The sequence below is a fragment of the Brachypodium distachyon genome, chromosome 2, assembly GCF_000005505.3.
Source record: "Brachypodium distachyon strain Bd21 chromosome 2, Brachypodium_distachyon_v3.0, whole genome shotgun sequence".
Taxonomy (NCBI): Eukaryota; Viridiplantae; Streptophyta; class Magnoliopsida; order Poales; family Poaceae; genus Brachypodium; species Brachypodium distachyon.
The window spans coordinates 3479016-3493464 of NC_016132.3; the positions used below are offsets into that span (position 1 = coordinate 3479016).

Here is a 14449-nt window from a genome sequence, read left to right on the forward strand (position 1 = left end):
GCGGTCAAAAAGACTGGCCAGGTGTCGACCTTCCACAGGCGCGCTTAGCTCTACCTCCTGGATGCGGCAAATGCCCAGCGGATATATTCATTCCTTCTTCTTCTTCTGTCAAGGGTCCAGATCCATCGATACATCATCAGTGTCTGAGTCTTGGGCTGGCTATACATCTCACCTCTCGCGACAGAAAATTATTAATTTTACGTACGAGCAAAAGGTCCATCCATGTACTGCAAGTATCTTAATTGTACAGTGTGCGTGGCGTGTTGATATATAGTATGAATTTTAACTAGCAATATTCGAGCTAGCTATAGGTACATTGCTGCTGGCTTGGCTTAATTAAGCTGATCATCTGCGCTGGAAGTTGAGGTACTTGATGGCGAGCGCGAAGACGAGGGCGAAGAGCGCGCAGAAGCCGACGACCATGGTGGCCACGACGCCGAGGAAGTCGTGCCGGAACCCGAAGTGGCTCTCGAGGAACGCCGCGACGGTGGTGGAGCTGGTGCCGTCGGCCAGCAGCAAGGGCTGGTCCAGGTCGCCGAACTGGGAGGTCAGGAGCCCGTACAGCGTCCACGACACCGGGTTGGCCCAGTAGTACCACCTCCACCACGCTGGGATGCGCTGCATTATTAATAAAAGCGTGTATCAGCATTAATTCACCAAGTTGCTGCTACTTGAGCTGAATATATATACTCTAAGGATCAATTAAATAAATTTCTTTCTTGCAAATGTTGGACAGAACCACGAGAATGTGTGCTCATGTGCTTGTTGATCTGGGTTGTTCACTCACAGCCTGGATAAGAGAAGAATACCCTCTTTGGAAAGGAAAAGAAAAGTTGACAAGCCTAGTGGTTCAGGCTTACGTGGTTCTGCATCACTGATGTATAAAGCCCATATGGCCTGATGCATTCTATACAGGCCAGCCAAACATATTAGGGCCCACCTAGGACAACCAATTTGCCCGACCAATTTCCTATTATATTCCATGAAATTACGCATTCAACTCTAGAACGCAAACAATAACAGATCTTAGGATCCCTAGAAAAAAAGAAAAAATAATCTTAGGACAATGCACCAATTATTGGTTGGATATTGTGCACTTCAAAAAATTCCCCCAAATAAATAAATCATTGATGCAAAACAATGGGTCATGGGTGTATAAGATAACAAGATCATATTTGATTTTCCCAAAGGCCTTCACTATAAAAAGTATACCCTAGGATTCAATCAGATCCAGGCAGTCAAAAGGAAAAAGGAAGTTAGCGGTTGGTTTTGTGAAGTCAGCAAGAGGATTGATGTTGGGTTCAAATCATGGGGTGGTGCTATTTCTTCCATACCTTCCTCGGGATCATGAATCCGCAGAAGAGATTCCATAGCGTGTAGAATGGGGCAGCAATGATAGGCGCAACCGTATGGTTTGGAGTAATCGCCGTTGTCATCATCCCATAGAAAGTGAAGTACAACAGAGTGAAGTACATGAAGAAGAGAAACCACAAGAACTTCACTCCTGTCCACTCAAATGAGCCCAAACTGTAGAAAATTGTACCATAGACAAGTGACTGCACAAGAATGTAAGGGAACTCCACTGTAACCTGCCAAAGAACAATGTGTTAAAAGTTCTACCGTCGTATATGAACACTAAACATAAATGTGCTGAGGGAACAGAAATTTACCAGAGAGAATGCGAAAGGTAATGCTGAATACATTCCAGCAGCTCGCTCTCTGTATGAAACAAATCTTTCGATGGAAATCACAGGTTGAACAGAAGTTGCGTTTGTAATTCCTATGAAAAGTACTGCTGCATACATGGCACCCATGGCATTGAATATATCATGTTGGGTCTCCCTGGCAATTATAAAACGAAATTATGATCAGCTCACTGGGAAGACCACCATGTACAGGTATGCCGGAAAATTATTGATGTCAGAACCATCAGAGGACATACCTTCTAGAGCCGAATTTCCAGCAAATCGTCCCAAACATCAAGGAAATGATGACAGTATAGAAGAATCGAACTGCAGTGTACTGAGGATTCCTCCAGTATGATAGGTTTTGCTTCCATAAGCATGCAAGAAACTGAGCACAGAATGGTTGAGCATACTTGGTAGAGAAAGTGAGCTCTTTCGATTCACTGGTCGGTTTGCTCAGGGTCTCAACCATTTCTTTGGTCTGCCTGAAATGCAAAACACAAACATGTATTAGTGGTGAAAAGGTGACTGTGAAACATGTAGTGAGATTACAAGGGACTAGTGTTTACAGAAATAATTTTGACTGCCGATAGTATTCAGCAAAATCCACTCCAAGAATCTGCTCCATATGAGTACTTGTGACCTCCAACATCCATGCAGCAGGGTTATAGCCATCCCTGATTTTAGGCACTCCTGGAATTGCCTGCTTGTAAACAGGATGTAAGTACGGCGGCTTGTCTAAGTTTCTTCAGTGAGAAAACACAGACTGCACAGCATACCTCAAAAAACTCAACCAGATTGCGTGATTTGGAACCCAAGGGGCCAGCATATATGAGTTGCCCTCCACGCTTCATAAACAAAAGCTGAGCAGCATAGCATATGCACAAGTTAGGAGAGGTGTGGACGGTTAATCTTAGTACGTACTGGTTCAAGGTAAAATCATGTAGGTATCTTAAGATCAACGAAACATTCGTAGATCAAGACTGGAATGAGAATAATTTAGGTGTCATATTCATTGTTGAAAACAGATATTCTGTAAAGAAAATGACCTCGTCAAAGGACTCAAATATGTCGATACTTGGCTGATGGATGGTGCACACGATTGTCCGTCCTGTATTAACAATATTTCGTACAGTTCTCATCACAATGGCTGCAGACCTAGCATCCAATCCTGATGTGGGTTCATCCATAAACACAATAGAAGGATTTGCCACAAGCTCCACAGCTATCGTCAACCTTTTACGTTGTTCCGTAGACAAACCATTTACTCCTGGTAGGCCAACAAGAGCACCGCTTAGCGGATTCAGCTCAACAAGTTCCATCACCTCTTCCACAAAAGCCTATAAAAACAACCAGCAGGGATCAAAAGGGTAATATGACAATGTCTGGCACAGAAAACATAGAGTTTCAGCCATTGCTTACCCTCTGAGTGTCATCATTGACATGAGAAGGCAACCGGAGGCATGCCGAGTATAACAATGACTCTATCACGGTCAAGCAAGGTGAATGAACATCATTTTGCTCACAATAGCCAGATATCCTAGTGAAAGTCTCTTGATTCTTAGGATACCCAGATATAGTAATGCTTCCTTCTATGAGTCCTCCTGTCTTCCGGCCAGCTAAAACATCCATCAGGGTGGTTTTACCGGCACCACTTACTCCAACAAGAGCTGTTAGTATCCCTGGCCTAAATGCTCCAGTAACATCAACAAGCAGTTGCAGGCGATCTTCTGCTATACCTTGTTTTTTCAATTCCTGCTAGCAAAAGTGGATTATGAATGCACGAATCATATACTCCCTCCAGTTCACAAATAAGTGACTTTTTGCACACTGGCACAATGTTCAAAATGTAATGTTGAGCACTAGTTTCTATTGTAATATTTCAGAAGTACCTTTCAAGACAAATCTATTTAAATTAAATTGGCAGTCAAGTTTTCAATCTAAATATTTAAAATTAAACTGGCAGTCAAAATTTTAAAAGTTTGATTTAAAGATATGTCCAAAACATCACTTATTGTGAACCGTAGGGGATAGTTTTTTCAAACATTTTTTGTCATGCATATGGGCCACCTCTGACGTACCTCTGGTACATCAACATAGTAATTGATATTCTTGAAGCACATAGAAAGGGGTTGAAAGGGTAACACCATGCCCTTTTGTTCCTTGAGCTTAAGCCCTGGAACAGAGTCAATTAGGGGGCCACAATTAGTAAATGGTAAAAATACCTTGTGATGAGAACTGTATGCAAATATTTCACTCATCAAGCATTACCATTTAGTGAAGTTGAATGCAGATAAGATCTCAGCTCTAAGGCCACTCTGTCACTCTTCTTTCTAGAATTCCTGTGTTTAATTGCATCCTTGGACACAACAGCTTGCATATTCCCGATTGCTGTGGAGGAAAATCACTAGTGACGATGAGAAACTACTTTGAACAAGTTCAAGTTATTTCGGTCTAATAAAGTAGTGTAAACTTACGGTTAAGAATTGTCAAGAACAATGTAAATAAGGCATTCAAAACAATCGTGTAACCTAACAATGCTCCAACTCCAATCCAAAACCAATATTTTTCCTTGAATAATCCATATCCAGTCAGTACAGCTTCACCTAATGTGATGTTCTGGTCTCCAAATTGCTGCCATTAAACGAAATAAAGTAGAATAAGCATTCTAACAAATTCTGAACTATGTATGTCTAGTAAGAAATTTTTTAGTTACAAATGCCTTATTGTAGGTTCACAAGAAGAATATAATATATCTTAAGTAACTTGGGATTTCACATTTTTGCACCCACAAATATCCATGTGTACCCGTTTGTTGGATACAACCAAATTAAGAAAATATAACAGACCGCTCCCATGATGTTCCTTCATTGACATCCTCGAAAGGGGAGTGGAATCAGGTGTTACCTTGCTCCAAGAACGTCCATGGAATTCATTTACGGAAATAGCATTTTGTGCATACATCATAGGAGATACCCAATAACCCCAAATCCACCAGACCGGTATGCTTTCTGTTATAGTCAGGAACACGTAGCAACATATTAGACATATAATTTCGAAACATACTCTCAATTAGTTCATGATGTTTCAGAGAATTCAACCTTTGGTTATGATGAATCCTCCAAGGATCATAACAACTAACAAAGCAAATGATCCAAAGGTATTAGCAACTATCATATTTCGGCCCAAAGATGCCATGACCCGGAAAAGAGCCAAAGATGTCTGATGCAGAAAGAAAAGCAACAAAAATTGCCCCAGAAATCTGCACGCGGAAAAACTAAGATCAATCTTCCAATATAAAGATCTCGAAAGTTCTGAACAGAAAGTAAAATGAACAAAGTGATTTCATGGGATCAGTTACCTTGTGAATTGGGGGTCATAACCAACCACATAATATGTTACAAGAACCCACATTCCTGATTCAATAAGTGAGGTTGGAATGCTCAGGAGCCAAGAGGGAAGCGTAAAAGCCCATGGTGGGTAGAAGTGCAAGTCTCTGTGCTTGTAAAGAACAGGAAGCTTTGTCACCAACATCGAGACTTCGGTAAAGCCGTTAAACAGAATCATCACTATTGCAAAATAGAGGGCTCCAAGATAAAGGATCCCATCATCAACTGAATCATGGTGCATTGTTGTTCGAAAAAAAACTGTCATTGTGATAAGGGCCACAAGTAGAAGCTGGCACAAAAAGGTCATGTTAGAACATCTTTCATTTGCTGTGAACAGAAGTCAGGGCAACTTGCACTGACAATAGATAGTAGCATGTGTTATTAATTTAATCAAAATACGAAGATATAGTACACTCTACATATCAGGCAGTGCTCCTGCTGGGTTTCCCGAAAATAGAAAAAAACTTATGACTGGATATAACTAGAATAACATTCATGCACCAACTCAGAAACGGTGCTAGCATTTGTAATAACTCCAATATAGCCCTATCTTTCTATTTCGAGCCAGTTTTAACCACTTTAAATCGCCAAAAACAATAATAACAAAGGGAAGCTAATGGCAGTTCACTTAAGACTGCTAAGGAAAAGTAGGAATATGGTACAAATTCTCACGGAAATAGTCTCTTAACCCCTTTCATGGAATTATAACAATTGCAAGAACTCTTCATATAAAAATCGAACCCTTAGCTTGGTGAACTTAATTATAATTGCTTACATTTCATAGTGGATCATACTGATATATTAATTAAAATAAATAAAAAGGACGTAAGTACCACTACTTATAATTCAGTCATCACTTTTACATGTCTAATTAAATGAGAAATCAAATATCTCAAATGTATGTTGTATGATATATAAATTGTATGAGATATAAATTTTAATATTAAATTCTTTTGATAAGCCGAAGACTACAGTATACCACACTACTACACCCCTGCAATTGTGCAGGTCAATCAAATTGGCTAATTTATGTGAAGTGGCATGGTACTAATCTCCAAGATGAATCTCGTTGAAAATACCTGAATGAATTTGAAGACATAGATGAATGAGTTTCTTTTCATTAGCAGACGCTGCCACTGGAAGTTGGACTTCAGAATCTCGAGCCTCTTGACACCATAATTTGATCTTGAAAGAGCGGCAGGATGATTACGCTTTCTATTGTACGGCACATCTAGTTCCTCATGCAACCTCTTACCAATAACAAATGTTTTAAAGGCTTCAGCAAATTTTGATACAGACACAAACTGGTATGGATAATCGTACTGACACCAGTATTGCTGTTGATCTTTCTTGGACAAAACCTGCAACAAAAAAAACGTGAATATGCAAGGTAAACCCAATTGGCATTAATATACAAACATAGAAAGAGTAGAGCTGCCTACTTCTTGCAAAAAATCGGCCACATTTTTTCTTTCAGGGCACCTGAAACCCATTGCAGCAAAAAAATCAACAGCATGTTCACGTGGCCCCTGGTATACAATTTGACCTTCAGATATAAGAATAACATCATCAAATAGCTCATAAGTTTCTGGAGGCGGCTGCAGCAGGGATATGATTGTAGTGCCATCCAAAGCATGTGTAGAATGCCTTAGGTACTTGATAATCTGATATGTGGTTGCACTATCAAGGCCAGTAGAAATCTCATCCATGAACAGAACGCGAGCAGATCCAACTAGCAGTTCACCTGCAAAAGCACTCAATATTAGCATAGAAGAACACCACAAGAAGATTGTGAATCTTTTATAAATAGTATTAGCATGTATCAACCTGTTGTTAGGCGCTTCTTTTGTCCTCCAGAGATTCCTTTGATCATCTCATCTCCAACAATGGTGTCAGCACAGATGTCCAGCCCTAAAATCTTGGCTAGATCAAAATTAGCAATTCAGAAATCTCACCAGAATCATGTAATCAAGATATTACAAAACAAAGAACGATTAGCTACAGTTTTCGGTCAAAAGAAAGATTAGTTTCTAAAAACTAAAAAGAACAAAAAAAAAGGGGCTGTGTGGATTAACTTGTAAAACTAACAAAACAAAAATATAAGCAACCCTTGAAAAGGAATAATAACACAAACAAGATCTGTTCAAAATAGAAATTGCAATTTGCACCAACGGACTTGATAATTACGCAAAATAACTGTCATTTCTTTGCAAATAACATCAGTTGTTTTGACTTTTGACTTTGCATTGCCCTTTGCACCACTTTTCAAGATCAGTTCAATCCGACCCGGCAAGCAACCCTGAATGTCTAGCCTGCATACATATGTCACGCGAGCAGAAGATATGCCCCCCTGCAGGTGGACATAGAGCTCTAGACTCACTAGTGCAATGTCTGTGCAGGAAATACTAACCCTGTTATTTTGTGGAACATGTGGTTATCTTGTGCAACATGTGTCAGATAAGGCAGCAGAGCACAAACCGTAAGTTACTCATACAAATAGAAGTTCAAAAAGGAGATTGACACAACAAATTAGAAAAACTATTGAGACATCTATCATTTCCTTGACAGCTATGTCGCCTCGTGGACGGGCGTCTCTCGCAATTGTAATGCTTCGTATGCGAAGGGTAAATGTGTTGCCTCCCCTAGTTGTCTCCCTCAAGCGGACATAGCTGTTAATAACATGATTGAGGAGTTGTCGACTCTCCAAGTGGGATGGACTAAGGTAAACGTTGATGCAAATTGTGATGTTGTTTATAGCACTGTTAGTATTAGCACCATTGTTAGAAATTGTGGTGACCATCCTATCTGCTAGACTTGGGAGTTTTTGGAACATTGTAGCAGCATGGAGGAGGAATTGCTTGCCGGCTAATGGTTGACCTTCATATACCTATTGTCCTCGAGACTTGCTTGGTAGCCCATCAGGCGGGGGATTTTCCAACGTGGAGGACTGTTTTGTGCTCTAAGCTATTCATAAGTAAGTTAGTGCCTGCCAAATGTGTCCTTTGTTAAAAGTTGTCATAAGAACAATGTGACCAATCATATGTTGGCTAAGTTCAATATGAAAGAGAGGTACCGTGGGGTTCTGCGTGGTGTTGCTCCTCCCTGCATGGCGGAGTTAGTCACGTGTGTGTTTTTAGGAAAAACTGTAGGAGAGGCTCCGACGGTAAATATATTGCAAAAGGAAGAGAAATGTACAGAATAGACACAGAAGACACCAACAGGGGCAACAAAGCCCCTTAAGTAACACCCTCAACCAAAGTAAGCCAATCAGATAACAGAGACCAATTCCCTTCCTTCATCCTAAACATATGACTCCACAGTTCTTGTTTGAAACGACTAAACCAACCATTACAAGGAGGGTTCCTATCGAAGAAGTTACGTGTGTTTTACATGAATCTTTTCATTTAATTCATGTGAGCTCTCTTACTTTACACACAAAACAAGGAGGGGAGTGATGGGAATGTAAAAGAAGGCAAACATGTAGACAAGCTAAGTAAACAAACAAGTGAAAGAGACGCATCGCATACCTTCATTATGTACTCCGCCACAAGACTTGTCTGTTTACCCTCAAGAGCCAATGCCTGGAAAAGTAGTGGAAAGGATGATACAATCACCAACGTAATAGTGTGTGTATGTCCAAAGCTAGCTGGATTTAATGTACCTTCATGAATACATCAAGGTCCTGATCAGGCTTTATACCAGCATTCTTTTCTCTCCTCAGAAGTTCAACGAGCATATCTACAAATCGGTTGATGTCAAAAAGGGAAACTATCCAGGAACAACACCAGTGACATTGTGATGCAGTGACCTACCATACTTTATTCCAACACCCTGACAGCGCCCAGCAAACTCCAGAGTTTCTCTGACAGTCATCTCTGAAGCATGCCAGTCTTGCTGACTTACATAAGCAGATGTTCGTTGAGGCACAAATTCTTTTAGATGGTGGCCGTTGTAAGTAATGCTCCCAGACATCTACAATTGGTGTGGACAGTCAGTAACAATAAATTTATCCAAATGTTACTCCTGGGTTGATAGGCTTAGAGGTGAGCATCTGATCAGGTAGATAACCATTTTCAGGCTATACGATAATCCCAATCGATCACTCGTCTTATGATCGAGTGATAGATACAGATTTGGTCGAATTTGATCAGATAGAAACACCATCTTTAGTTGCAACAATTCAAGAAACCGAATCTAATTGATTAATACATGGCACACCTTTAGTCCAGGACCAAGTCGTCCAGCAAGAGCAAGGAGCAAGGTGGTCTTCCCAGAACTTGGAGGTCCTAAAAGCAGAGTCATTCTGCAGCAAGAGAAAAAACAACTAATTTATCAGATTTTTTTTCCCGAGAATTCTCAGAGCTTAGTTGTTGTACCAGAAAGCCCAAGTTACTCCTGAGTTGCACGGGTGTACCTTGATGGACGAATGATCCCACTAACGTCATCAAGGATCGGCAACTTCACTCTCCCCCCTCGGTAGATCCTCAGATGCCTCAGAAATGCCTTAATTTCAAAGGAAAAAAAAATGTAAGAACCTCCGTAGAACATCGGCAATTGATGTGCTTGCCTACATGATCCGCGATGGACCTCCTATTTACAGCCTAAACCCCAGTTATACCAATTACCAACAGAGAAAGCCTGAGGCGGTAAATAAGTCACGCCATATTAAACAAACCTTGTGGTAAAATTACTTTCACAAGATGAATTACTAGAGGAGAGCTGAGAGCTGAGAGCGAAGGCAAAAATTTCTTGGATCATGGGGTTACGGGCCAACCTCTGTCATGTTGCATATGAAGTTCGGGATGGTTGGCAGCGCCCTGCTCCCGACATGCACGTACGCGTCCACCGTCAGGTCCTCGTACCTCACTTCGATCTTGGGGAAATCGATGTGCACCCTGCAACCCGGAAAACGAAGAAGAAAACAAAATTAGTCTCACACAAACAAAGCACTAGTGTGAAAAATATTTTTACACTCTCGAAAACCAAAGCCGATGCAACTCTAGGCGCTGCTGCAGCAGATGCGACATCAGATACACATGATCATCCAGCGCAAAAAAAAAGATACACATGATCAGCTAGTGGAGTGGGCGCCAAATCTGCAGCCACTAGCAAGCAAGCGAACAAAACGCGGGTCGGGGCGGCGGGGCCCACGCGTCAGCCGCTCCCGACTGGAGCATGCGCATCTAGAAACTTTTTTCTCTCTTCAAAACAAGCGCGAGAAGAAATCTCAAATCTGCAAAGCTTCGCCCAGCATGGAGAGGCATGGGGTAGCCATTTTCAAGCAGCAGCGGCAGCAGCTAGTGTCCCGGGCTGATGCGACGGTTGGGCCCACGCGTCAGCCACTGCAGAGCGGCGGTGGGGACCCTCTAGAAGCAGAGCAGGCAAGCTTCTAGAAGCTTTTACAGAGCAGAGCACAACGCACAGTCACCGAGGAAGGCACGCACGAGGACGACGATGCGAGAGAGCAAATGTATACTGTAGCACACGGTTACTCACGCGTCGAAGCGTTCGCGAATGCGGCGGAAGAACTGCTCGGCGTCGCCGGAGTCGGCGAGCAGGCGGTCGACGAGCGCGGTGCGGTCGCCCGAGGAGAGGCCGGCGACGTCGACCTCCTCGCAGAGCGGCGGCGCGTCGTAGTCGTCCGCGGCGGACGAGGAGGATGACGCGGCGGCGTTGGCGGGGGCGGCAGGGGACCTGAGGAAGCCCCTCCTGGCGCGGGCGACGGTGGGGAGCCGCTGCAGCGCCGCCCACCGCAGCGCCTCCTGCTCGTCCTCCGCCTCCCGCCACGACCCCGACCGCGAGAACGCGGCCTCCGCCGCCCACATCTCCCCCCACCCCACCAAACCCTAACAAGCCAGTCCCCTCGCCGCCGAATCAGCGCAGTAGTAAAAGTGGTATAGGCTAGCAAATGGTGGCGGTGGCAGGGGACGGTGGGTGGCAGAGGGGGGGATTTAAGGAGGGGGGGACGCCGCGTGCTCGGTACAGTGGCAATGGAGGAGGAGATAGGGCCGGGTTTGGTTGGTTAGGTTGGAATGGATCCACCGACTCGCCTCATTTATGGCGCTCGACCCCGCGCCGCGCCGCGCCTCCTCTCTCTCTCTCTCTCTCTCTCCTCGCTGTGCACTGCTCTCCTGCTTCTCGCCTTCCTCTCTCTCTCTCTCGATAGTAGTCGTTGGGATTTTTGATCCGGCGGAAGGGAAGATGGGAGAGACGGAACGGAAGGTAAAAGGGAGGGAGGGAAAGGGGACAGGCTGGCTTTCGAGTTTAGACCGTTCGGTTTGGTTCCTTCGGGCCACACGTACGTAATAACGTACCTCCCGTATGTGACGCCAGTACGCTTAAATTGTCATGGACCCGTTCTGCCAGCCCATGCAAACAAACTTCGGCCTTTTACACTATTTACCGGCCCATTTACTGTCGCGGTAACTTTTCTTTGTGTTTTTCTTCCAAGAAGACGAGTCCAATTTTGGTTTGATTCCCATAAAAAAAACCAAAATACGGGTCGGCGGCCTTCATTTTGGTTTGATTGACACCAACAAAATTCTAAAGCCGGATAAATTCATAAATCATACCCTCACAGCTCGTTTGGATCTCATTAGATTTTGGTCTGGAATCATGAAATTTATTTTGAATTCAAACGAATCAACTTGTTTGGCTGGCATGAAATTGGTTCGAGAATTCAATCTCAAACATGGAATCATATTCATGCCAACAACACCTAACCCTATTCATTTCTAAAAGAAATCATTTCTCTAAAACTGTATTCTACGGATCCATGTGGCAGACAAGACATGGTTTTTGAATCCGAAATTCAAATTCAACCGAATGAAATACTATCAAAATTTTGATTTCCATTTCGTTCCTACCCAACCAAATGAAATCTCAAGCACATAACGATTATAGATCTGCAGGTTCCAAAATATTTGAATAGTCCAGTGTGGCAAGTGGGCTGGCCACGTTGGCACTGACTAGTGGGCCCTACCCGTCAGAAACACGGTTAACTCGCCTAAAAGCCCATTGAAACCTATCTGCAACAGATTAGACCAATAGGTGGTGAAAAGTGCAAAAAATTCGTTCAGATACTGTTTTGCGCAAAAGTGTGGTGGAATGTGCAATTTCCTCTGACTTTTAGCTAGCGAGTACATATACAGCGACGTGGTGCACTGGTGCTGTGTACAGCGAACTGGTATGTAGATATGTAGTACCAGTAAACTGGTTGGCGCAGCTGCGCAATCCACGTGAAGTAGTGCATAGCACATACTCTGGAGTATTTTTCACGGCTCACGTGATACCGCCAGCAAATTCACGGTTGCACGATTGCATTGCTTTCCTTTGCACCGATCGATCGCCCTGGGCCGTCAGAAAAGGGGCAGTACAAAGGGGCATTCCTGCTCTCGTTCTTCTTGCCCGGGACAAACGAAATGAACATCAGTGGCCAAGCTAATTACGACTACTTTAATAAACGAATTATGAAGTATTTTTTCCGACCCATATTAAATGATAAAATATTATATATATCTAGACATTTTTTGGTATGGATGGAACGAAGTGAGTCATTACTTGGTAATGCTGAAAATGGAAATTATGTAGGGCACGCGCGTACATGCATGTGTGCCCTGTCCCTGGCCTGCACACCTCCTAGAAATCGCTAATGTACGAATGATCGTGGCAAGAATCGATTCCGTATGTGATCCTCAAGAGGAGAAATCCGGACTCCGGACGCCGGAGATCGATCGCCTACGCGTCCCCCCAATTATTGAGGCGTTGAATCGCCGGGCGCGAGCAGATCGATCGCGGCATTCGATGCCCACCAACCGTAATTGCATGCCGTGATTAATCACGACCGGAACGCTAGCAGCCTCATTCCAGATTTAATTACCAGTGGACGACGAGGAGCCTGGCTCCATCCATGCCCCCGCAACAGCATCGTCAATTAATCTCCACGTTTGGAACAGCGTACGTACGTACGTGCTCCGTGCGCTCTCACCCTTCTACGTACAAAAAGGATCCACGTATATATACTCCGCACACCATATATTTGTTGATACCACTTTACAAGGAAAAAAAAATCGTGGAACGATCCTCCCTAAATGGCTCAGATGTGGTTAAATCGGGATAAAATTTAGTGGAACCATAAAATATAACGAGTAATAGAATTTGGAGATATTTAAATTTGTTTTAAAAAATCATTTAATCGGCCGAATAAATAAACAGGAGGTGTACACGGGACCAGATCGACCATGCATGTGGTTCCTGAATCCTGATCGCGCAGCTAGCTTAGCGTGCGGTCCCATGAATCCATGACGTTAATTCACGGCGTATACGTACGTACGTACGTACACACCCCTGCATGTGTCGTCCACCTCTATCATGGGACGCAGAATTGTAGATCGATTCGATCCGCATGGATGGATTAGATAGATCACCGTGGAATGGTCTGTGGACCTCGTCGACCTAGCTGAACTAGTAGGAGTAGATCGCCGTGGAGGACGTAGAGGCGTAGAGCAGTACAGTGAGCCAGCAGCATACAGCTCGCGTGTCGAGCGGCTCCCTGCATGTAGCTACAGTAGCAGTTCCGGCGCGGCGAAATATATGTCGCTCTGGGTTAGGGACGAAAATTGGTCTTTTCGCAGTGCTTTGCCGCTCGTCCCGATATTTGTCGTGTGGCTTTCGGATTTCGATGTTTAGCAGCGCATGCAGTCTCAATAACGGCCTTCTAGAGATGGATGGTGGATTTGAATTATTTGATCGATTTTTTATCGACAGGCTTGCTAATAAATCAATAAATTCTGGTTGTGTGTATCTTTTTGATGCAGAAACCGAGGGTTTCAACCACTTTTCCGAGAAAAAAAACTACTACTCCATATTGATTTGTTTAATTTCCGTGAAAATTTGTGTAGATTTATCTTGAAAAGATTTTTTGTGATGCTATAATTTTGGATGGCCTCATCAATAACTTTTATTTTTAATGATAAGGTCAATACACTTTTCAACAATTGGAGGAGTACTGTCCATTTATCTACTCCACGGTAGTTGGCATTGGCAGCATAATATTCAGAGTTGGTGTTTTCTTGGTACATTTGTTGTTTACTCCTGATCTCCACCCCCACTATTTTTCTGCTTCTCTCATCCTCCTGGCCAGAGAACTCATGTGACACGGGTCCCTGAAGATTAGCCTACAATTCTTGGCAAGAGTTTGGTACCACGAGTTAGTTGGGGGATATCGGTAGCGGTTGACCCCCCTTGCTGCATCAGCGCACCACTGCCAGTCTGCAGTGCGGTGCATATTGCTCTGGTCTTGCCCCTGTCCTGAGTCATAAATCTTACCACCCAGAAATCTTTAGCAGACACATGCATGTTGATGTTTGCAGTCCA

At 43.4% G+C, this 14449-nt stretch overlaps 1 protein-coding gene across 1 annotated transcript; it reads right to left on the reverse strand.

Annotated features, from left to right (window-relative positions):
• Window positions 1–168: 168 nt before the first annotated feature.
• Window positions 169–10998, reverse strand: LOC100837877 (ABC transporter G family member 31). Its single transcript, XM_003569597.4, has 24 exons — window positions 10571–10998; window positions 9849–9969; window positions 9489–9577; window positions 9293–9377; window positions 8887–9046; window positions 8736–8812; window positions 8602–8655; window positions 6902–6992; window positions 6517–6818; window positions 6154–6435; window positions 5047–5363; window positions 4787–4947; window positions 4593–4696; window positions 4163–4319; window positions 3957–4076; window positions 3767–3861; window positions 3108–3440; window positions 2735–3025; window positions 2465–2548; window positions 2255–2388; window positions 1943–2170; window positions 1671–1842; window positions 1335–1589; window positions 169–618 (listed from the first exon to the last, which is right to left on the reverse strand). Exons 1-24 carry the CDS (start codon window positions 10897–10899, stop codon window positions 346–348), a joined length of 4314 nt encoding a protein of 1437 aa, XP_003569645.1. The 5' UTR covers window positions 10900–10998; the 3' UTR covers window positions 169–345.
• Between the last annotated feature and the right edge of the window lie 3451 nt (window positions 10999–14449).